We start from the raw sequence: 26,144 nt of genomic DNA, 5'->3' as shown, positions 1-26,144 counted from the left end.
TTGGGATCACCCCTGTCAGTGCAAAGTCCATTCGAACAACCTATATTGAGAATATCTACTACTTGTGTACTTTATTTAATGGAAATATATTTTCGATATAAAAGATTATTCCAACGGTATAAGCAAGCACGGGCTTGCGTTGACTGAACTGAACTCCCCGTGTATTGGGGACATTTCTATGACTAAAATATACGAGATATTCTCAATGTGCCTGTGGGGCGTCAATCTGATATCCTAATAAAAACTAAAAAAACTTCCCATGCATCCTTCAATCGCGACCTTGGAGTCCGAAGGTGGGCAAACGAGATACTGATCTAACGGTCTATATCAATCCCCACCAAGTTTTTCGCTGCGCTCTGGGATGCCCATCTCAAGGTGGCAAAAGTGATACTGATCAAACGGTCGATATCAATGCAGGTCGATTCGATGTATTCCGGTTTATACTCAGGTCGGTCTGAAAGTTAACCAAAAAGCCCTCCCTAAACCCAGACGCAGCTCCACTCCCGCTCTTGTCCTCTTTGACATCTTCGCTCCCCCAGCTCCCAATCTCCCGTCTTCACTCTCCAGGTGCGCTCCGCTTCTCTTCCTTTCCTTTTTCTGCAATTTCCATTTTTTTTTTCATCTCCATCTCCAAACACAAATGAACAGAGAATCCTGAAACAACTAAATCAGAACCCTAACTTCGCATTTCTTAATATTCATCCTTTGCAGTTTCAGATTCGCCATGGACGATAGCTTGTATGACGAGTTTGGCAACTACATAGGACCCGACATCGTGTCCGACCAAGAGAGCGAAGGGGAGGATGAAGACGAAGACCTCCCGGACAAACCCGGGGAAGAAAGGGACGCCTCCGATGAGGATGAGGCCACCGCAGCTGGTATCTCCGGGTGGATAACTGCGTCTAATGATGTCGACATGGATAACCAAATTGTACTTGCCGAGGACAAGAAGTATTACCCTACTGCCGAGGAGGTGTACGGTGAGGATGTCGAAACTCTGGTTATGGATGAAGATGAACAGCCATTGGAACAGTCTATAATTAAGCCTGTTAGGAATATTAAGTTTGAGTTGGGTGTGAAGGATTCGTCGACTTATGTGTCGACGCAGTTCCTTTTGGGTCTCATGTCGAATCCGGCGCTGGTTAGGAATGTTGCACTCGTGGGGCATTTGCAGCATGGGAAGACTCTTTTCATGGACATGTTGATTGAGCAGACTCATCACATTTCTACTTTTGATCCGAACAGTGAGAAGCACATGAGGTACACGGACACAAGAATTGATGAGCAAGAGAGGAAGATTTCCATCAAGGCGGTGCCTATGTCGCTTGTTCTTGAAGATAGTAATTCTAAATCCTATCTATGTAATATTATGGATACCCCTGGCCATGTCAATTTCTCTGATGAGATGACTGCCGCACTCAGACTTGCTGATGGTGCTGTGTTGATTGTTGATGCTGCTGAGGGAGTAATGGTAAGTTCCTTATCATTTTCTACTTTTAGACCGTTTCCAATCTTCAAGGTGCGTGAAAATGCCTTTTTTTTCGACTTATAACTTTCTTTCTTTTTCTGGTTGCTTCGTATTATCTTTACTGGGCCCCAAACCCTGGTTTTGTTTGCTCTCTAGCTTTGAATTTGATGATTTGTTCACTGGAGAGCAATATTTTTTACGTTTGAATTATGTTTGGCAAGTAAAAACAAGAACAAATGCATCATACGCAATGAGGTCAAAAAAACACGAATCTCCCTTTCCAATGCTTGGGCAAGGTGTCTGTCGTGGAGTTTATACTAAAAACAAAAACAAATGCATCAAACGCAATGAGGTCAAAAAAACAAGAATCTCCCTTTCCAATGCTTGGGCAGGGTGTCTGTCATGGAATTTATACTAAAAACTGAAGTGTTTGACATGGGCATGGAACCCATTTTGAAGGGTCTGCAACAACACACACGACCATCTTACAATTAGAAGTAGCAACCCTGTTTTGACCGACTCTAAGTTATCAACTATAGCACTGGTAGACCTAAGTATCCACTAGAATGGGATATTAAGAAACTTCCCAAAATAGGCTCATTACAAGCTTGACATGAATTTCTAGTAAGAAATCATCTTCTAAAATAGTACCTACCATTACCTAAAACTAATAAAGCTACAATTCAAAATTCAAATAACCAAAAAAATAGAATAATCTTGTTACATACTCATTGGTTTGGTTTTCTGTAAATTGGTAATAACTTTCTAAGTTCATGTCTGAATTGGGCGATCTTAGATCTGTTGGATAGGTTGTCAAATAACTTGTTCAAAAAGGAGGTCAAGATTTGACACCCTAACTTTTGTCTACGTGATAAAACAAGACTGTTTTGTCAACTTTCAGCTTTAAGCTTAAGTAGTTGACCTATGCAATGTTTCAAAAGCGAGAGCAGAGAGGTGTAATAAAACACAAGGGGCTTCTAGTGCCTAAGGTGCAAGGTGCAAGGAGAGGTATTACAAACACTTTTTTAAACGTCAATACATATAAAATATTATTTTTTGAAGAAGGCAATGTAAATTTTATTAGAACAGAACCAGATTACAGAATACAAGAGGCCCTAAAACCATAAAACCGGGGACCAAGAAGCCAGAAAATAATACAGTTAGAAACTGCCTGCAATCAGCTGGGCTCCCAAAACCCTTGGTTGAACCGTTGAAACCCCTAAAGCAACAGCATTCCAAGAGATTAGTTTTCCAACAGTACAGGACAACAGTTGATCCACAGTGTTGTGTTTATCCTGGAAAATTCTTTTGTTTCTTCCAGCCCAAATGGTGCTAATTACAATCGCAGGAATTGAGAACAGTTGCAGGCATGGTTCAAGATAGCTGCCTAGAGGAGAAGTGGTTCCAGATTTTACCAGAGATGGGACAATGCAGAAATAGGTGGTTGCTGTCTTCCTCCCCTTGGTTACTGTCAGACAAGAATAATCCTGCAGCTGCATACCTCTCCTCTCCAGATTCTTCTCGGTAAGGCACTTATCCCGAGCCACAGCCCAGATCAAAGCATTAAGCTTTGAAGGGACAGTCTGGTTCCAGACTTTATCTGCAGGGAAATCAGCACCTTGATCAGTTGAAAGGATCCTGGCAAATGAAGTAACAAAAAACAGGTCATCTTTGCTCCAAGATCAAATCCAAGAATCTTCTTGTGATAAATCCAGAGACTGAGTAGATAACATCTCTGACAGCCCTGAGACTTGATCTAGTTCCCAGTCTTGGAAATGCCTTCTGAGAGAGGGGCCCCAAAGACAAGTGTTGTCTCTAATCTCTTAGCAGTCAGCAACCATGGCTTATTGGTTTTCTGCCATTTGGAACAGCTGAGGGAACACCCCGACAAGGGGTCTATTAGTGCACCACACATCCTTCTAGAACCTAATCCTCCGGTCATTCCCCAACTTTACCAAAAAACCATTAGTCAATAAAGGGAAGACTTCCATGATTTTCTTCCAAATCGAGCACCCAAGAGAGATTAAGGAATTGGTAGTAATCCAGTCCCCATTGTCTCGATTGTACTTGGCTGCAATTAATCTCCTCCACCAGCTTCCTCTTTCTCTGTCAAATCTCCAGATCCATTTCCCCAAAAGAGCCTTATTGAAGACCTTTATTTTTCTAATCCCTAGTCCACCTTTGTCTTTTGGAGCACAAACTCGATCCTAGCTAACCAAGTGAATTTTCTTGTCTTCTTCCCACCATTTCCATAAAAAATCCCTCTGCAATCTTTCCACTCCTTGGGCTACTTTTCTTGGCATTGGGAAAAGAGACAGAAGATAGGAAGGAAGATTTGATAATGCACTCTTGAGTAGAGTAATTCTTCCCCCCAAAGTAAGATATTTGGTCTTCCAACATGCCGGTTTCCTTTCTAACCTATCCACCACCGGCTTCCAAATCAGAGATGAGGTACATTAAAGTGTTTTAAAAGCGCAAGGCGCAAAAAAGGCACATGGGCCAATTTGTGCCTGAGGCGTAAGGCGCAAGGCGAGGCGTGAAAAAGCCACATAGAATTTTCAGGAAATGTAAAAAAAATTGAAAAAATACATAAAAATTAAAAAAAATCAGAAAAGATACAAAAACAATACAATCTAAATTTCCACGAGTTGAGAGTTAAGATATGAGTATGACAATGCAATCTAAAGTTCTAATTTCTATTCTAAAGTCTAAACTCTAAGCTCTAAAGTATAAACTATAAAGTTCTAAATACTGATAAAAAAACTATAAAGTTCTAAACAATTAAATACTTACAATAACATACTAAGTTAGTTACTAATAACTAAGAGTTAGTCCAAGTGTCTAACATAGTATCAATTATCAAATTCAAACAATCAAACTATCAATGATTCAAATAATGAAATAAAAATAATCATATTATTCAAATATTAAAAGATGTTAAAGCAATGTCATCGTCACCAATGTGCTTTTGTAATACAAATAATTTAAATATCATGATTCATGAATAAGATAAGATACAAAAATACAAATATAAAAGAAGTTAAAAAGACACTTACCTCTCTAAGTGTCCAAGTCCAAGTCCCCACTCTCCATGGTGTTAAAGTTAAACAATTAAGCCTCAAATCTCAGTAGTCAATAGTCAATACTCAATACCACTTATGACTTAGCTACTTATCACAATCACTAAATCTGAAATCACTACATCTAATCTAATATCTAATAAGTAAAATCAGTAAATTCACACATGACACAAATTCACATTCACATCTCTTGATGGTTGATCAAGATTCAAGATCAATAGTCAATATTAACAAAAAACAAGTATGGAATATGGATAAAAAAACACAAGTCACCTATTTACTCTTCATTTCCATAATCTTCTTCCTCATCTTCTTCTTCATTTGGAAGTTCAACTTCATCATCCTCTTCATTAGAATTATAGTCTCCCAACTCCTCTTCCAATTCTTCTTCCTCAAATTCTTCATCTTCCAAACGAAGTTGAGAACTTGAACCCCCTCTAGACCTTCTTGCATTGGCTGATGTTGTTGCTCTTGCATGAGAGGTTGAAGCTACACTTGAACCTCTATTTCTTGTGGTCCTTATTGGCTCTTCGACTCTCGAAGCAAGAGCCACATCTCCCCATGTTAAAGAATCATCGTCAAATACCAAATCATTTTCAGCTCCACCATCTTCACGTGCCATCTCCCCTAATAACCATTCGTTACTTTCATCTATATCTTTCAAAGATATAGGGTCAGTGACACCACGTGAATCTAAGTTCTCTTTAAGCAATTGATTGAACTTAATGAAGACTAAGTCATTCAAGTGCTTTTGATCCAAACGATTCCTTTTTTTGGTATGGATCTGCATAAATTTACAAAACATAAGATTGATTAATAAAGATAAGTTTAAAAACTAAAAGTATCAACATAAGTGAAGTTTTAATTACATGCTCAAATATACTCCAATTTCTCTCACATCCAGATGCACTGCATGTCAAACTAAGAACTTTGATTGTAATCTTTTGTAAATTTGGAGCCGAAACACCATATGAAACCCACCAATCAGCTGTAAGAAATTAAATAATAACAAAATATTAATTAAATTTTTATTTAAATACATAAAAAATACTAAACAATTAAATAAACAAACTATTAAGTCAATGTTACTTACCCGGTGCTTTCACCTTTCTTTGCCAAATAGCCATATCAAGACCAAAAACACCCTCTGCATTTTTATATTTGTTTATCTCATCAGTGATTGCATTGATCTTGTTTCTGTCCTTTTCAAACAATTCAATTACTTTATAAAGCCCGGTGATGATTTCTTCATCTGAATCAATCCCTTCAGCATCATCATAGTAAAACTTTGGATTTAAATAAAAGCCTGCTGTGTGCAATGGTTAGTGGAGTTGACACTCTCACCTCTTATCAATGATTTCAAAAATGTGTTTTATATTTTTCCTCATGTCCACCAAATGCACTTGTAATGTCTTCTTTTGCCCTATCCATGGCTTCATAAATGTAACCCATTGAAGGCTTGTTCCCACGGTCCACCAATCTCAAGACCCGCACAAGTGGACTACACACCTTAAGTGTGATGATGACGTTGTTCCAAAAAGTGGGCATCATCACCGTCTCCGCTACCCTTTTCCCCTTTATTTCCTTCACCCACTTGCTTTCATTCCAATCCTTTGAATTAAAAAGATCTCTCAAGTTCTTCTGTTGTTTATAAATGCTCTACAGAGTGAGAAAGGAAGTGGCAAAGTGGGTCTTTGCTGGCCGGAGTAACTCTCTCTGGTTTGTGTACTTCCTCATTAAATTTAACAACCCCGAATGATTATAAATATATCCTGCAAGTGCAATAGCCCTTTCAATTGTTTTACTTATAACTGGCAACTTTCAATATCTTCCAAAATCAAATCCAGACAGTGAGTAGCACACGGGGTCCAAGTTAAATGAGGGTGTTTTGCCATCAAATGTTTCCCTAAAGGTAATATAACACAATAAAATAATCAAACACGTGTAAATTGAAAAGTTAAAGACTACAAAAAATAATAACAAATAACAATAAAGAAATTATAAAAGTAAAAAAACTTACCAGCTAAAACATAGTTTGAAGCATTGTCTGTGATCACTTGAAGAACATTTTTTGCCCCTATTTTCTCCACCATCTTGTCAAATAATAAAAACAACTTGTCAGTTGTTTTCACCTCATTTGAAGCATCAATCTTTAAACATGGTCCCAGCACGACTATGGACCAAAAAGTTTATGAGGGTCCTATCTTTTCTGTCCGTCCACCCATCAGACATTAAAGAATAGCCCCACTTTTCCCACGCCTCCTTGTGGTGTTGCAATAATGTCTTTGTGTGTTCCACTTCTTTTTTCAAAAGAGGAACTCGCATCTCATAATAACTTGGGGGTTTGTATCCCGGCCCATATTGTTCAACTGCCTCCAACATTGCCTCAAAACATTTTAAACGAATGGTATTTAAGGGAATACCTGCTTGATAGAGCCATCTAGCAATGCGTACAGAAACTTGTTCTCTTGCCTCTTTGTTATATGCATCACTAATGGTTGTTTGCTTTAATCTCTTCTGCTCTTTTCTCATTTCCACAACTTGTTCTGGGCTAGGTGTAGAAATAAATCTATCCATGGGGCCCCTCTGTCGTTTTATAGGTGGTGGCCTATTGGGTTTAGAAGTTGATTCCTTAGTCATAGACCCCAAAGGCCTAGTCTTTGAAGTTGCATTTACACCACTACCAGATCTCTCTTGGCCACTAGCTCCAAGTATGTGAACATCATCCCCCAAATCATCTTCATCTCCAATCATATTCTCAAGTCATCAAAATCTAAAATGCGAGTGCCCCCTTTTTCCCCACTCATACTTTCTTTCACAGATATATATATTTTTTTTGTTCATATAAGCCAGGATCTCTTCTCTAACATCTTTAGGACATTTAGTGCAAGCTTTTGTATTCTTCCTGCCACCAATGATGTGTTCCTTGGCTCTATAAATTCCCCCATTAGTAATTTTTCCACAAAAATTACATGTCACTGCATTGGTATTCTTGGGATCTTGCAAGTGACAATATTTCTAAGCTGGATCCCTTCTGCTTCCTTGAGTTCCTTGGCTTTCCTCCTGACTAGCACTCACATCAGCCATTTCTTATGAAATATTCTTGCACGAAACCAAAAAACACTGATGATAAAATTAAAATAAATCAGTAGAAGAAATAAATAAATAATGTGTAAAATGGTGAAATTAATGGAAATAGGAAACCAGTGGAAATTAAAAAAAAAAAAAACTAAGAAAGAAAGAAATAAAGCAGGGAGGAAGAAGAAGAAGGAGGCTATTTTCAGTGCAAACAGCAACTGTGGAAGAAATAAAAATAAAGTGGAAGTGTGGAATTGTGAAAGAAAAAAACACAGAATCAAGTTCTTGTGAAGCCCACAGTTCTTTGTGAAATAGGAAATCAAATACTCCAACTGTGCTGCTTTTGATGAATAATACTGATAAAAAGTTATATGAAAAGGCTATATGCTGTTTATTCTTTTTTAGAAAAATTCAATGTTACAGTGAAGAAGATGAAGGGGCGTAGCCCCTGTTTTTGGTGCAAACACAGTGAAAAAGAAGAAGGGACTCCACCCCTGTTTTTTGGTACAAACACAGTGAAGAAGAAGAAGGGGCGGAGCCCCTGTTCTTGGTTTAAAACAGCAATGGAAAAAATATAAAAACAATGAATAAGGAAGAAAGAGGTAGAGGGGCGGAGCCCCTGTTTTTGGCGTAAACCAGAGAGCAAAAAAGAAGGGGTGGAGCCCCTGTTTTTGGTGCAAACACAGTGAAAAAGAAGAAGGGGCTCCTTCCCTGTTTTTCGGTTTAAAACAGCAATAAAAAAAAAAAACAAAGAATAAGGAAGAAAGAGGAGGAGGGGTGGAGCCCCTGTTTTTTGGCGCAAACCAGAGAGCAAAAAACAAAAAACAAAAAACAAAAAAAAAGTAAATAAGCAACGAAGAAGACGAAAAGGCGGAGCCCCTGTTTTCGGTTTAGAACAGCAATGAAAAAAAACAATGAAATGAATCAATGATGATTAAGGAAGAAAGAGGAGGAGGGGCGGAGTCCCTGTTTTTGGCGCAAACCAGAGAGCAAAAAAGAAAAAAAAAAGAAGTAAATACACAATGAAGAAAACGAACTGGAAGAAGAAGAAGGCTAGGGCAGAGTCCCTGTTTCACAATCCAAAACAGTTCTGGAAGAAGAAGAGGAGGAGGAGGAGGAGGAGAATATCTATTTTCGATTGAATATGGCAATAGTACGCTGCTGTTCCTCCTGGAGTTCGACCATGCAATTGCTGTTCTTCCTGAGTTCTTTCCTCTTCCAGCCTTTTGAAGAAAACGGTTCGTATCCCTCCTTTTTTTCTTGTTTTAGGAATTTTTTTGATACTTTCCCCTCTATTTTGTATTATTTTTACTATATGATATACAATAGGTTTAAAAAAATAAAAGAAAAACACTTTTTATAGATGCCAATGATAATCTATTAAACAAAACTATGCAAACATTTGAAAACTGTGATAAGGCGCTCGCCTGGGCCGCCTGGCGCCTGACCTAAGGCGCACGCCTAGGCACTACGGCGAGCGCCTACGTGAGGTGCATGCGCCTTAGCCTGGGCGAGGCGCAAGGCCTGGAATGCGCCTTGCCTCTGCGCCTAGGCGCGCCTGAGGTGCGACTTTTAAAATACTCTCCTAGAGGGAGACCGAGATAAGTAGTTGGAAGGAAACCAACTTGGCAGGCAAGCGCCTCTGCCAAGTTTTCTATATTTTCCACCAATCCCACTGGAACTAACCTGTTCTTGACCCAGTTGACTTTCAAGCTTGAGACTACTTCAAACCAGCACAACACCCCAAGAAGCACACCCAATTGCTCCAAGTTAGCATCAATGAAGCATAGGGTATCATCAGCAAATTGAAGCAACTACACCTTTTATCCACTCGGAGTCACTTCAAAACCTTGCCAAAGGCCCTCCTCTCCCACCTTACTCACAAAGGCAGAAAGAACCTCCGTCACACAAATGAATAGAAGAGGAGAGAGAGGGTCTCCTTGCTGAAGACCTCTAGAACTCTTGAAGAAGCCAGCCAACTAACCATCAACCAAGACTGAAAGTTTTGGAGAAGGGGTGCATGCTTCAATCCAAGTACTCCATTTTTACCCAAAATACATTCTTTCCAGTACAAAATCCAAGCATCTCCAATTCAAGTGATCATAGGCCTTTTTCAAGTCTAAGTTGCATAGCAGCCCAGGTTTTCCTTCTCTTTTCCTTGAATCAATTAGTTCATTTGCCACTAGAACACTGTCCAGCATTTGTCTTTCTGGCACAAAAGCAAATTGATTCTTGGTTATCGCCGAGTTTAGGACCTTCTTCATTCTTTCAGCCAGAACTTTGGCCAGGATTTTATAGAAGCTGTTCAATAAGCTTATAAGTCTGAAATCCCTCATATTTGTAGCTCCTTCCACCTTTGGAATCAGAGATATGAAAGTAGCATTCAAACTTCTCTCAAGGGCAACATTAGAATGGAACTCGTGAAACACTTTAAGAAGGTCCACTTTAATTACCTCCCAACACTTCTTATAAAAAATGTTTGTGAGACCATCCGTCCCTGGTGACTTATCCACTTCTTGTTTTTTTAATCACTTTCCACACTTCTTCCTCTAAAAATGGAGCTTCTAACTCTCTTTGTTGTGCTGCTGATAATTTATTAAAAGGCAGATCTAGTGGGAGAGGTCTCCTTTTCCATCTCTCCTTGAACAGATCTGAGAAGTAGCGGGTTGCTATATTTTTTAATTCAGTCCAAGATTCACCCACATGGCCTTCAAACTCCAATTTCTCAATATGATTGATTCTTTTCCTTATCAAGTACCAGCTTTGCTTTAGACCTTTTCTTCCTATCTTCTTCAAGTAATGGATCATTCTCCTCGGCCAAGTCTATTTCTTTGATTAGGTCAAGGCACTTTTTCTTTTCAGGTTCCGACTGATCTCTTAAATTCCTGCTTCCAAGATTTAAGAAAATCATTAATTGAACTTAACTTCTTTGCCAAGATATAAGAGCTAGAACCCTCATAGTTTAATTCTGTCCGCTTTGAAGAAAGTAGAGGCACTAAGTTCTCTTCTTCGAACCAAGCATTCTCCATCTTGAAAGGACATTTTTTGGAACCCTGACCTCCACAACTCAGCTGAATTGGAGTATGATTAGAAACAAGCCTCGGAAGGGCCACTCGCTTCACTTGCTGATAGGTATCCTCCCAATCCGGTAAGATTAAAAATCTGTCAAGTTTAACCAGAGCTGGGTTCTCTTGATTGTTTGTCCAGGTGTTTTGCCCTCCTAAGAGAGGCAGATCAATTAAGTCAAACTGGTTAATAAAGTCCGCAAACCTTCTCATATCCCTAGTTGTCCGAGTTTCTCCCTTTCTGTCCCCCATGAACCTGACAACATTAAAGTCACCTCCCCAAGCCAAGACACAATGAAATGCTGAGCCCCCTTCTAGCATTTGCTAAATCCTCCCAAAGTCTCTCCCTATCTGAGCTGACTATCAGACCATACGCTTTGGTGAATTGCCTTTGGGTGCCTTCTTCAAACTCCAAAATTATAGATATTGAATATTCCCCTACTTGAGAAGAAATTAACTTACATTTTTGCCTGTCCCATAAAATTAGTAAACCACCAGCTGAACCTCTGGTCAGCTTGCTCACCCATCTTACTTGACCTTGCCCCCATATGCTTCTTACCACCCCTGCCTCCACATATTCCAGCTTTGTCTCTTGGAAGAAGATCACATCTGACTTCAACCTACTCAGGAAGCCACACACCACCATGCTCCTCCTTCCTGAACCCAACCCCCTCACATTCCAAGAAATAATTTTCAGATCTATAAGACAGAGAGCTCTCCAAAACCCCCTAGACCTTCTTCTTCCCCCTCCCCCTTTTGACACACCCTCCCCTTTTCCCACATTGTCATTTAGACCCCAAGACAGCCTCATCATTTCCCTGTTTTTCCTTACTTTCGAATTCCCATTTTTTGCAAGTAATTTTCCTCTCATCCAGACATCTTTTTTCAATGCTTTCCAGATATCTTATTGTCTCTTCCTCCAAACCCTCTATTGAAACCCCCAGGAATTTTCCCAATCCCAAGTTCCCAACAGTTTTGACATAACCTAGTTTGAGGTTTCTGCCACCTTGTTACCTTTATCTTCTCTTCTCCCATCCCCTTCCCCTTTTTCCTTTGCTTTTGAAAGAGCATCTTGATCACAGTTCCTTCCCTCTTCCCTTCGTTGCCCATACGCCTGAGAAATTGCGCGAGCTTCAACATCTTCCAGCCCTTGGGTTAGAGGGACCCCAACTTCTAGAATAGACCTGTTCATGGGCCGGGTTGGGCTTTCACTCTATATTAACAGATTTTTCTAAGGCCCGAGCCCGAGCCCGGCTTGACCGTCGGGCCTACAACTTGGGCTCGAGCCCGACCCTCATTAAAAGCCCGAAGGCCCGAGCCCAAAATTTAGCCCATACTGTTACTACTGCTGAAGCGGCTGAATAGAGAGAGAGATTATAAAGAAAAGAATAAAAAATGTATATTAAATTATGAATATATATTTCAATAAATATTATATTATTTATATATTTTATATAATATATAAAATACATATTATATATTTTATAAAATATATAATGCTGAGTCGGGTCGGGCTCTTTTGACAAATCCCGAGCCCGGCCCGAAACACAGTTGGGCTTACTGTGTTAGGCCTGAGGCCAGGCCTGTAGGCCTAATAACATGACCAAGCCAGACTGGGGTGCAGGCTGGGCCGGGCCGGGCCATCGGGCTACCCGGCCCATGAACAAGTCTATTCTAGAATAGCCAAGGGGTAGCCTGTCGCCTCTACCTCAGGATTTTGGAACAGAAAGAGGGTTAGGATTCTGTTTTCTCTCACATCACGAGGGGTAGGAACAAAGTTGAGTTACTTGAGCCTGTCGACATCGGGGAGGAAAATTTCGATAGCTGTGCTCTTGGCGGAGTCTGGATAGGTTTCGGTCACAATCTGTTCTGGCTATCTCTTTCTTTCGAGGCCCGACCATGGGTTCTCTTATCATTGTTGATTGGTTGGGGAGGAGCCAAAAGCTAGTTTGGGCCTTCCGTCAGACAGGGTCGGTCTTCTCTTTGGTTAAGATAGGTCGGATTTGGGTTACCCTACAACCGGTTCCGATTCGGATGGTCTCGGTTCTCTGGGACCGAGTTAAGTGTGTTCGAACCATCCTTTTCCAAAGCTATCCTTTCCCCCAAATCTCCAACTTCTTTTAGTCTCACCCCTTCATTGTTTAATTTTTCTCTTATTCCACCCTACCCCCCACTTATAGCTCCAGCTGGTAGCAGTTGAAGGTCCTTAAGGCATTCTAATAAAGTTTCCTTTAACCATTCTTTAGAGGGATCTTCTTTCCCTAATTTGAAATTTGAAAGAGGGGACACCTTCAAAGAACCCACCCTGTCACACTCCAAGATTGGACGGATCTCCAGAGTATTCTTCATCTCACCCCACATGACAAACGAGGCAACTTCCCTATCACAAGCCCTGAACACGGGTTGTCTTCCAGATCCAGCCTCACCCATAAAAGCACCTACCTCTCCAACCTCTGGCATCGGTCTTCCCCCAGAGCTGTCCATCTCATCTTGGATCAAAACCATTGTCTCTCCCATAACTGAATTGCCCCCTAAAAACCTTTCTCTTTCCTCCCTCTCCCTCTTTTCTTTTAGGCTCACCTTCTGTCTCTTCTCCTGTCAAAGCCACACCTAGCAAGAAAAATCACCTGCAACTCTTTCTAACCTCTCCGTAATTACCCCTCCAGCCTTGACTTTCATTCTCACCCATTACACGTCTTCAGCTCTTCCACAGAATCGCCTGTTCCCAGAAAACCCCCACACAAATTGCCAATCTTTTAAATCATGCTCGGGCACCATAGAGGGAGTGGGAGCCCAAAGACTCTTGACCAGATCTCCTTTGGGTTGTTTGAGCTGTTTAGCTTTTCCGGTAGCAGACTCGCCGCCGTTTCCATCTACTAATCCAGGGCCAGTATGTTCCGGCTGATATACTAAGGTCCATTCAAGAGGACCCACTCTGCCTTGTCCTCTGAAGGGAAGATGAAAAGGTAGCAGTCCTCGATTAATTTCTTGACTCTCAACCATCCCACCGCTCTCCAACTTCCTGTCGCCCACACTTCCAACTCTTCTACTGGGATATTCCAGTCCAAACATTCCACCAGGCACCTTTGCAAGAAGAGCTTTCTCGCTTGTACACCTTCAATTGCTGTTTCCAGGAATGATCTAGCTCCCGAACTTTTTAAGGAAGTTTCCCCAAAACTTGGCCATGCGGAACCCCCCATCTTCTTCCTACCCCTAACTCCTCCGCCTACACGAGCTAGGTTATACCGTGCTTCCACCCCCATCTTCTTTCCACTCCAACCAGATTCAAAACATCCTTAACCACCTACAAGAATGCAGCATAAGAAAGTGGTCATTTGAAGAATGCAGTATACTACTGAGCCCAATTGCAGTTCACTTGGATCCAAGTTTTAGTCAATACATAAAAAAATATGAAAGCATGGGTTTCCAAAAATAAAAAGTTTGTTAGCTCAAATCAAATATGTAAGCATGGCATCTAAAACAAATTCAAAGTGAAAGTGAAAGAAAATGGATGTGGGTTCTACCAAAGTGCTTCAAGCACTCAACAATTTAAGCATGTCAAACTCTCAATGTGTTTGTCAGTCTCTTAGTTTCTTTACTTTAAGTAGCCAGTATGATTTTAAGATGTTATATGCTCCTAATCCTAGGAGGTTGGGGCCTTCATGAAGGCAGGGTCGGTCTTGTTTACAATAAAAACTTCTCCTAGTGCTTCAACTTCTCACTACCGATGCCTTTATCTCTACAGATGGATGGGTTTTGTACTTTCTATGCTATGATCATCTTTCTTAAGAATCAAAACACTATTATATACAACTTGATCCTTGTTATGACTGTTACAACCATCACCAGAATCTAAGATCTTATTTCTTGTAAGCCCTTGTAATTTTAACAGTTGTGCCATTCCGTCCGATTGAGCTTTCACAACTTTTAGGACACTTACAAATATGTAATAAGGAATACTTTCCAAGGCTAGTTACTAGTGGTGTCCTCCAATGGCACGGACAGGCTACAATGTAAACACATGTTGCAGCTAATACTGTAACAAGAAGAGATTAATATGTTACATCTCTAGGCATTGGGAATAGTATGAAGACCCTTCATGTTTTTTGGTTAAAGATTGGGGGGTGTGAAGGATAAAGGAGGAAGAATTCTTCTAGATTGTAATGTCTTGAAGTAGGAAAAAAATTTCTACATACTGAAGTGCTTGGCCTAAGAATTCTACACATTTTGGAAAAGAGATGGTTTTCTAAAATAAGTAAGTAGGATATTATTTGGAAACCTTAAATAGGAGATTCATTGACTGTGACAAAAATACTTATTAAAAAAATATAATTAATACCCATGTTAACTAGTAACATAAAGAATCCTCTTTATATTGAAAAGAAAAAATGTGTTTGTAATGAAAAGTAATGTGAATCCCCATATGGTAGGGGTAAGACATGGATGATGAAAAATAATGTGAATAGGAATCTCATGAGAGGGGAGAGACTGAGAGTAAATAAAGAAGGTCTAATTAGAAGTGGGACCTTCCTGAAGGATCTTTATTTGAAATATGTTTGAGTGAATTTTCTTTTTCGTTAAGCACAATTAAATTCCAATAAACTCTTAAGATGGGCAAATGAGTAAAGTGGTATTTGGAGGGTTGGAACTTAAAGCTTTTGATAACATCTTATTTATTTACCATTATAAACTTTATTATTTTCATTAATATCATTAATTTTCTGTAGGGATGTCACATGCAGGGAAAATGGAATTGATTCTAGCCTTTGCATGTCTCTATACTTTAATTCCTAGTGGTATTCCTCATATATTGAGGAATGTAGTCTGCTACTGTAGATGTTGAATTTCCTTACCATAAGCCCATGGGAGGAGGTATTTCTATCTTTCATCAACTTTTGCCAATTTTTGATATCTTTTGAAGGGCTACACAACCGCCGGGGGGGGGGGTGGCCCATCCCCCAACCCAGGTGCAGGCGGGATTTGATCCCTAGTCTCCGCTACCACCAGCAGGAGACCTTACCAACCAGCTGGTTGGCACCTTGCTCAACTTTTTTCCAATTAATGCATTTTGATCTTGAAATGATAGAAAAAGATGGGGAAAAAGTCAAAATCGAGATGCAGATTTACTGACCATCATATAACATGCTAATTCCATATATATTACATTGAGTTTGTTGTCATGAGAAAGTATGCATTGCAGGTTTTACTGCCCGTCATATGTTGGCTAAGTACATCAGCGCAATAACTGACTCAACAATCAAAACATGAAGCAGAAAAAATGTTAGTTAATAGGAGAATTGGACCACTTTTATTTGTAAAAGAATGGCTGGTTTTCACATGATTAACTGCTTAAGGAGTTGTCAAAATCGTAGGTTTATGATATGGTTCACGATTCAAATTGCGAGTCCCTAGGGTTTCAATTCAAATCTTACGTTTGAATAATTTTCTGCTTATATCTATGATTACTCTTTGAATCATATGATTCAATTTGTGAATCTTACATTTTATGTGATTCATGGAAATCAAATTAATTTAATTGAGACCTAGTTATGCATTTTATTTTGCTTCTTTTATTTTCTGCAAGGGTTCTTTGTTTAAAAAGTACTACCAGAATATGATTTATTTAGGTTTTTATGATCTATTTAGAAACCTTATTGAGTTTGTTTTTGACCATCTGTATGTTTTCTTTTTTTATCAGCAATTCCATCATCTGTATCTTAAATAGCCATTTTATGTAAATTAAAGGGGTGCAGTTGGAGTGGGTTTAGGGTGAGGTTTTGTTAAAATTTGAATGGGTTTGACCCAGAAACGTGGGCCCGATGCAGCATAAATTCTTCAAATTCAGTACCCAGCTTTCATCCCCAGTAGTTTAGTTGACTTTTCAAGTAAAAATTGATTGTGTCATCTTATGCTTTTAGCGAATGGTAAACTCTATTGTATTAAGTACATATATGTTTTATAGAGATTTAAAATGGGGTAAAATCACCTCTCTATATATTTAAGTTTTTAGCACATCTATTTTCAATTTTTGGCAAACTTAGAGAAATGGAAATAATCTTATGATTTATGATAATAATCGTAATTTAATTTGATTTAAGTCATTTAACATGTTTACAATTTATGATATGATTATTACGATTTTGAGAATATAACCAGACTCCCATGACCACAGGTAGCTGGGATCATCATTTGGTAATGGTCTTTTACTACAGACTGTCTATGCATATTATAAGCTATATGATATAGTTTTCTTATTATTTTGATGGATAACAGTAACTTTATTGATTAAATACGAAAAAATTAAGAGTGTACAATACTATTAGTCAAACCAGAGTTGGGTCATGGGTGACAGGCCACCTAGTCCTTGTACTTCAATATACTAAAGCTGTGCCCAATGCATTCTCTCCCACCTGACACCCTATTCAGTTAACAAATCAACAGTACAATTGGCTGATTTTACCCAGCAAAATTTAGAAGTTAGACCCCTTGCCAATTGATTTATTTACCTTGCATAATTCTTGTATTGTAATCAAGTTCAGTTGCTTGCATAATTCCATGAATATGATAATCTGTATGATATATTTGATGCAGGTAAACACAGAAAGGGCAATACGTCATGCAATCCAAGAACGGCTTCCTATAGTTGTTGTAATCAATAAGGTATTTTTTTTTCTTTTCAATCTTTTTACATGCAAATCTTTCAACTTTATACAGCTTTGACATTTTCCTCAAAGCAGTATTCTTCCATATGTACTTATGTAGTTATCTGGTATTCTGGTTTGCCTATTTACAGGTTGACCGGCTGATAACAGAACTTAAATTACCACCAAAGGATGCATACCATAAATTAAGGCATACAATAGAAGTAATCAATAACCACATATCTGCTGCCTCATCAACTGCAGGAGGTGTTCAAACTGTTGATCCTGCTGCTGGAAATGTTTGTTTTGCAAGTTCAAGTGCTGGTTGGTCCTTCACTTTGCAATCATTTGCCAAGCTTTATGTTAAGCTCCATGGAATTCCATTTGATGCTAATAAGTTTGCAACCCGTCTTTGGGGTGATATGTACTATCATCCTGATGAAAGGGTCTTCAAGAGGAAACCCCCTGTAAATGGAGGAGAAAGATCATTTGTGCAGTTTATCCTTGAGCCTCTCTACAAAATCTATAGTCAGGTGATAGGAGAACACAGGAAGAGTGTCGAGGCAACTCTTTCAGAACTTGGTGTAACTCTTAGCAATGCAGCATACCGATTAAATGTTAGGCCTTTGCTATGGTTGGCTTGTAGTTCAGTTTTTGGGTCTGCCACAGGCTTCACTGACATGCTGGTTAACCACATTCCTTCAGCCAAGGGTGCTGCAGCGAGGAAGGTAGAGCACATATATACAGGTCCTCGAGATTCTTCAATATACCAGGCTATGGAAGATTGTGACCCTTCAGGTCCACTGATGATTAATGTGACAAAACTTTACCCAAAGTCGGATTGTAGTGTATTTGATGCTTTTGGTAGAGTTTACAGCGGTGAGATCCAGACCGGCCAGACCATACGTGTACTGGGAGAAGGTTATTCACCTGATGATGAGGAGGATATGACCATAAAAGAAGTAACAAAGTTGTGGGTTTATCAATCTCGTTATCGCATACCCATAAGCAAAGCTCCTCCTGGGTCTTGGGTACTAATAGAGGGTGTTGATGCTTCGATTATGAAGACTGCTACACTTTGCAATGTGGATTATGATGAAGATGTGTATATTTTTCGACCTCTTCGTTTCAATACCCTCCCTGTTGTCAAGACAGCAACTGAGCCTTTGAATCCAAGTGAGTTACCCAAGATGGTGGAAGGTCTCCGAAAGATCAGTAAGAGCTACCCTCTAGCAATTACCAAAGTTGAGGAGTCAGGTGAACATACTATTTTAGGTACTGGGGAGTTATACTTGGATTCTATAATGAAGGACCTTAGGGAGCTCTATTCTGAAGTGGAAGTCAAGGTCTGCTTGCTCACATTTCCTTCCCTTTTCTATTTTAATAATTATAATTCTTCTATCATATTTTATTAAGCTTATGCTTGTCTTCTGCTGTACGTTTCAAGATGCTTGACATATATCTGTTGATGTAGGTGGCAGATCCTGTTGTTTCATTTTGCGAAACAGTCGTGGAGTCGTCATCAATGAAATGTTTTGCTGAAACACCCAACAAGAAGAATAAAATAACCATGGTAATGAAGTGCCTATTGCTCTTTTTTTTTTTTTGACCCAGTGGCGAGCGGTAGTTGCACACGGTTATTGGGCATTATTTGGTTAACTTGTTGCTTTTGTGTTTTAGATTGCAGAACCTTTGGAGAAAGGACTTGCAGAAGATATTGAGAATGGTGTTGTAAGCATTGATTGGCCTCGAAAGAGACTTGGTGATTTCTTCCAGACAAAATATGACTGGGATTTGCTTGCAGCAAGGTCTATCTGGGCATTTGGGCCTGATAAACAGGTAATATAAATCCTATTTATGGTAGCTGACAACTATCTAGTTATGAAGGAAGGCATATACTTATTGCTTTTTTTTTTTTTGTTGGGATGGTTTTATGGTATTTTAAAATAAAAGAGGCATGGGTTCTCCTGTCCACCTAAATTGTACAGAAAAAAAACCAGTTCTACTTATACTTTGGTACATGGAAGGATGCCAAGGGTTGAGTATAAAAATCATAGCATGGGGACATCATGGTTATGCATGAATACTAAATCTCATAACTAGTTTAATTTTTAAGGATGTCATAAAAGTAAGAAAATGAATAAAAAATTTGTAAAATAAGGATATTCCGTTCTCATGACACCTTATCTAAGTCTCTGTTTGCAGTACAAATACATACCAGTTTTAGATTTGCATGCATTTGATTATAACTATGATTTGCTTCATTGGCAGTGCAAATTTTCTGTCCCCAAAATCAATGCAAAATTTACACATCCTTCGTCCTACCTTCTGATATAAATTGGGGGAATCACATCTTTTACTCTAGTTTTACTCCTTGCAAATAAGCAAAACAGAGTAAAACCTGACACAAAAATAGGCTGGAATTTCCAGTCAGCCCATTTGCACTGCAACCAAATGGAGCCTAAGAGTGGCAATTTCTAATTTTTTCAGAGCATCATTAGCATGCTATATAAGAAAATTCCCAAGATACTTGGAAGAAGCAAATTGTTGGCAACTTGGCATTTAGTATCTTAATGGATGTGCTATTTCTCATGGCACCTTATCTAGGACTGCCAATTGTTAACATTGTTGGACGTTAGTTTTGAGGTTCCTTGTATAACAGGAAAGGCTATTACTGCTAATAATGCCAGGGCGATACATAACTAAGCCCCTGTTAGATCTGCAGATTTCATACATTTGATTAAATCATATGTGCAATTTTGTATGAATAAGATCAGCCTTTTTTACTAATCAAAACTCAAATTTCTCTCTCTCTCTCTCTCTCTCTCTCATTTGGTCAATGTTGTATACATAATACTTATTTGATTGATAATAATGTGTATGCAGGGACCTAACATCCTATTAGATGATACCCTCCCTAGTGAAGTTGACAAGAATTTGCTGAATGCTGTAAAGGATTCTATTGTTCAGGGGTAAAATATACTGGTCCTTCTTTCCTTTATCATGGTATGATGTTTAGTTTCTCATATGCATTCATGTTAATCACTTAATCCTGAACAGGTTCCAATGGGGTGCCCGAGAAGGACCCCTCTGTGATGAGCCAATCAGAAATGTAAAATTCAAAATTGTTGATGCAAGGGTTGCTCCAGAGCCTTTGCATCGTGGCACTGGTCAGATCATTCCTACAGCCCGACGGGTGGCCTACTCAGCTTTTCTCATGGCAACACCACGGCTTATGGAACCTGTATACTATGTAGAGGTAAATATTGTTCAGTGGTGCAACAACAAAGAGAAACTATATATATAAAATGGAAAATGATGGGGTGATAGTACTGTCTTACCAAGGAATGGCAACATGCCTTGTAGGAAATGGATGTATTAACTACAATTGGTACAAAGGACAGCCAATAGTATTGCTGATGCATTAGCAAAGCTAGGAGTGGGAAGAGAACAAATGTTTTGGGCTTAGTTGTAAGCAAACACAAAGGGGAGAGATAGTTATATATTCTTTCCAAGGATGTGTATAATATGTATATTTATGCTATTTTTAATTAATAAAATTGATGGTTACTCATCTAAAAAAAGATGTATTAACTACTGGCTTAATAAGTTAGTCCAATCGAAAAAGAAAATTGCATTGCGAAAAAGAAACTTCTATTTTGTTAATTATCCATCATGAAAACCTTTAGGGCTTGTCTATCACTGTATTGAAAAATGGACATGCTGACAGGTCATTGGCAGTTTGGCACTGTACCTAAAGTATGGTATGCTTGTAAGTTGTATCTATAATTTGGTTTTAAGAATGCTGTCCCCCATCTCTGTGCAGTGCTTGGCTGTAATGGGTTGCTGTTATACTATGTCCATTAGTTGACTTGGCAATAAAATTTGCCTTCACTTTTTCAGAAAAAGAGGTGGTCATTGGTGTTGGAGAAGGGTGCTAACTAAACTCTTTAAGTTATCCCCCCTTCCCCCTTGCTCTTTCGTTTGGAATGAGTTTCTCCAATCTCCATTTGCTCCGTTTCCCCATATTTTGCTCTTTTTACAAATAGATAACTTTTTTAAAAGAAAAACAGAGAATAAAAAGATTGAAGTTGGAGAACATGGCATGGAGCAAATACCCAAAAGAACAGATAACATATAGAAAGGTTCTATATAACATCTTTTGTTAAATTCCATGGAATTCAAAGAATCCTTTCCAACAACATTTCTGTCCTTGAATTTCAGAATCAGGGAAACAAAAACCCATATCTGCTCTTGCCTCCAAAACTTCCTTTCCTTGCTATTATAATTTTTTGAAGAAAGTTAAAGTATGTTGTATTAAAAATAAAAATAGTGTATGGTCCTTTGTACAATGAGATGCCGTACACGCATAAGCCCTTTTAGGACCTCAGAAAAAGTTCACTCTCAAAAGAAATAAAAATAGTTCATTGTGCGCAAAGATTTTGCTATTTCTCTCAAACCATATAGCCCACAGAATTGCCACAAGGTTGATTGACTGGCACACTTTCCCACTCCCAGTTATTAAACCTAGAATCTGTCATTCTTCAAAAAGTGCTTTCAAAGTATTCAGGAAGCACTGACTTAGGTTTAATGCCCTGATAACTGGTTCCAAACAGCTGCACTGAAGTTGCACTGTAAAAACAAATGACTTGTAGTCTTGACATCCAGATTGCAAAGGGGGCGTAACCTTTCTCAAAAAAGGGGGGGGGGGGGCATATTAAATCTGATACATTGAATCCCTTCTTCAGTAACATTTCTTTGGTAAGGCACTTCTCCCATGTTATCACCCAAGCAAAGAACTTTACTTTTGATGGGAACTGCGGATCCCCTTATAACCTTACTTGGAATTGCTCCCTGGGCACAAACTAAGCTCTTTTAAAAGGATTTGACAGTAAGGTCACCAAAGTGAGTCCACTTCCATCATCTTTCATCTTGAGATTGCAAGTTTAGCTGCTGGTTCTGAAGTGTGGGCAGGAGATCAACCACCATTCCAAGCTCCCAGTTATTAAAACTCCTTCTGAAAGAGGGGGTCCAAACATTTCTTTTGCCATCTCTTGTATATGTTTCTGAAACCAAGGCCATTTTGTTTTCTGCTATATTGAATAGGGATGGGAATGCGTCCTTTAGTGCTCTGTTCCTGCACTCAGGGTCAAACCAGAATCTCAATCTCCTATCATCTCCAATCTTGAACCGTTAGACCTTTGCTGAAACGTAGAAGATCTTTGGATATTCTCTTCAACACACCACATCCATATGGCATTGGTTCTCTGCTTCTGTTGCTTCTGATCCCATATTTCTCAATTCCAAGCTATTGTTTTCCTTCATAGTTCATTGGGCTCTTTAGAGAACCTTCAAAACTATCTGCTCAGTAGTGCTGTCTTGAAGTTTTTTTACCTTCCTAATTCCCGTTCCCTCGTAGGCGGTTGGCTCGCAGATCTGGATCTGGTCCCAGTTCACCAGATGCTATTTGGAAGAATCTTTCCAACCAGACCACAGAAAATCTCTCATCTTCTTTTCCATTTTTTTCTGCTACCTCCGAAGGAATTGGATACTTGGACATGTAGTAGGCTGGGAGGCTTGCCAACACACTCCTGATGAGTGTGACTTTTCCTCCTTTGGAGAGGTACCTTGTTTTCCAAGTAGCTAACTTCGCATCCCTCCTCTCTAGGATTGGGTGCCACATGACCTTTGAAGTACATTTTGCTTCTTTGGGGAGGTATCTTTCCTTGCTATTAATGATCTTTCCATTCCTCTTCCCAAATCCCCTAAAATATGCAGGAGGAGTGGATTACATTAGTTTCCCCCAGTATGATGTGCTCTGATCTGGGCTAAGATATGATTATATCAGCTTCCTATATTTAATTTCCTTGGGGATTGGTTGCCAATATGTGAAGAAAACATCTTATTCGATCTCCCATGCTGGCATTTAGTGCTTCAAACACCTTGAGCCTCTATAGTCAAGCTCAGCTTAGCTCAACTGAACTAGCCTTGTCCCAAGTCCCAACTATATGAGGTTGGCTACATGAACCCTGTTCTTTTATTCTGCTCTGTTCAGTGCCAAATTCCTTGTTAATTTATGGACGTTCAACATATTCTTACAACAGTTCATGCTTTTTTTGGTCTGCCTAAAGCACTTCTATACCCTTCAACTTGTAAATATCACTTCTCTCTGGTGCTGTTAATGATCCTGCACATGACCAGCCCATCATGATCTGGCAATAAAATCAAGTTTAAGTCATGAAAATTGTGTTGCTTCACTCAAATGTCATGTCTTCCAAATTGTTGGCTTATGTAGAATGTTGGTTTCAGCTTATGAGCATATGCATGAAAAATTGCATTTTGATTTGAAAACCAACGAAACAATACGTAGTGGTTACCTTAGGCAGTTCTTCATACTGTCTGAAATCAAGGTCTTGTGGAAGCTGCTACAATGCTGACCTGAAATCAAGGTCTGCGAAACATCAAGGAAGCAAGTGTTGATGAAGAGGCTTTTTATGAGAAGCATGCAGTCCAAGTTCTTTGGTTTCTCTCTCCTGTGTGGTCAGATTATTTGTTTATTTTATGCTTATGGGCAAACAGCCATGTCATCCCATCAACATTCACTAGAAAATTACCTAATGTAAAATTAATTGAGTTATCCTTTGTCATTGATGACTTATGTGAGATTATATGCATTTTCTATCAGATACAAACTCCAATAGACTGTGTCTCTGCAATCTACACTGTGCTGTCTCGTCGGCGTGGGCATGTTACAGCTGATGTTCCTCAGCCAGGCACCCCAGCTTATATTGTCAAGGTATGGTTATATAAATGTACTTCCATTATCTTAAGATTGTTATTTATTAGTAAATGCTAGTTTGAAGTATTTTTAGTATGGTGCTTGATTTCAAAATTCTAGGGATTACTCGAAGACAGTTGTGGGATGGTTAAATAATGACAGCATTGGTAAATGGCAGCACCAAGTCCAAATCTTTTAGGAATTTGGTAGTGGAATGGAAATGGATTTGTAGATTTGCAAATGCTTTGGCTGATTCACCAGGCAGACTAGGTGTTAGTAGGGAAAATCCCTATTGGGGGGCAATCAGCTAGTACCAGCATGTACAAATACCATGTTGAGTAGATAGCATTGCTAGCCCTATTAAGCATATATGCTTCTACTATATTTGACATTTTTATACTCTTAACTACTAGCTAATAAAAGTTTGGTAATGAAACAAAATACTATTCTAAAGAAGGATGGATTTTGGAAAGTATGTTGGCCTATTAAACTACATAAATTACAATTTAAAGTACCCAAATAAGATGGTACATTCCTAATGTAGTTTATATATGTGATTCTGCCAACTTAAGCCACATGGAAGCTTTTGATCTCTTTTTGAATGTGTAATGCTTGGTTTTGTTGTGCTTAGTTCTAAACCATGAAACCGTGTTGGTTTTCCACATGTTATTAAACAATAGGAGTTATTTGTCTACAAAAATGTTGATATAGTGTAGGGCTAGTGCACTCAACTGCCATGATTGATTTTTTCCCATTTTCTTTCTTTTTGCAAGTTTGGTACAATTTTTTTTTTTGATCAGTAAGTTTGGTACAGTTACAGTATGGTGTTTCTGTAATTCTGTATTCCAGGCATTTCTACCAGTTATAGAATCATTTGGCTTCGAGACAGACTTGAGGTACCATACTCAAGGGCAAGCGTTCTGCCTTTCAGTATTTGATCATTGGGCCATAGTTCCTGGAGACCCCCTTGACAAGAGCATAGTGTTGCGGCCTCTTGAACCTGCACCTATTCAGCACCTTGCTCGTGAGTTCATGGTGAAGACAAGGCGTCGGAAGGTAAAGTGTTTTATAGTAAAACAATATGGTTCCTTTTCTCTGCTCTCTTGAATCTAGTAGTGGATAGTGATCACCCCAGACTCCTCAAGTGATCTTTCATTAAATGACATTCTTCACAGGGCATGAGTGAGGACGTGAGCATCAACAAATTCTTCGATGAAGCCATGATGCAAGAGCTTGCTCAACAGGCAGCTGACCTTCATCAGCAAATGATTTAATGTAGGCAACAAGATGCGAACATGAATACCTTCTAAGAGGAAGCCATGGTGGTGAAGCTAACCGGCCAGGTGCTAAACCACATCAGAAGATCACGCAAATCTGCACCTGGTTGGAAGGATGCACTCAGAACTCCCCTGTTTCAACTTACATACTTGTTTTAAGTAAATACTTGTATCAGCACATGGCTCTTAAATCTAAATATGAATCAACCCATGAAATAGTAAAAGATTCACTCATTGATCATGGAACCCTTGAACAGAAATCAACATCTGAAGACAATAAAATTTCTTATGGGCTACTACTGCACAATCACAATTTCTTATTGGTTGATTATAGCCAATCATGAAGCCATGTCAGTCTGATAGGTGGGACCTGCGCGTAGTTGCTTCAAAATATAGCAGTGCGTCAGTGCCCCATCAAGATTGTTAATTTTCGAAAAAAAAATCAAGATTGTTATAGAAGAAAAAGCGGATCACCAATTCACCATTATCAGCATAATGGTCTCGCCATAAGAGGGTTAGGTTAATCTCAAGACAGCCCCTGTTGGCCCAAAACAACCTCAACAGCCCACTTTGCAGTTGATATGAAATCAGATCTGGTGATGCAAACAAATAAATATCTTCTTCTTAAAAAAGACAAGGAATGATGGTGGAAGTGCCAAGGCAAAGATGATGCCAGTCAGAAGTGGAGAACCATGGTTTTCTGATAATGGGTATATGCCTACTCCAAACCGAATAATTAGCGCTTCTTTTTCCTCTA

General features: G+C 39.1%; 1 protein-coding gene across 2 annotated transcripts; it reads left to right on the top strand.

Annotated features, from left to right (window-relative positions):
• Positions 1-294: 294 nt before the first annotated feature.
• On the top strand, positions 295-25,694 carry LOC148843131 (110 kDa U5 small nuclear ribonucleoprotein component CLO). 2 transcript variants are annotated; one of them, XM_088957604.1, is made up of 11 exons: positions 295-567; positions 712-1,471; positions 17,283-17,351; positions 17,485-18,678; positions 18,807-18,905; positions 19,013-19,171; positions 20,219-20,304; positions 20,393-20,591; positions 24,018-24,128; positions 24,960-25,166; positions 25,286-25,694. In XM_088957604.1, exons 2-11 carry the CDS (start codon positions 725-727, stop codon positions 25,382-25,384), a joined length of 2,970 nt encoding a protein of 989 aa, XP_088813730.1. In that variant the 5' UTR covers positions 295-567; positions 712-724; the 3' UTR covers positions 25,385-25,694. The 2 variants fall into 2 exon arrangements, with proteins under 2 accessions (XP_088813730.1, XP_088813731.1); XM_088957605.1 differs by having other exon boundaries at positions 474-567; positions 718-1,471.
• Positions 25,695-26,144: the final 450 nt, after the last annotated feature.

Source organism: Nelumbo lutea, chromosome 8 (genome assembly GCF_056320005.1).
Source record: "Nelumbo lutea isolate HS-2025 chromosome 8, American lotus-T2T, whole genome shotgun sequence".
Classification (NCBI taxonomy): Eukaryota; Viridiplantae; Streptophyta; class Magnoliopsida; order Proteales; family Nelumbonaceae; genus Nelumbo; species Nelumbo lutea.
This window is presented reverse-complemented; position numbering and strand designations above follow the sequence as displayed.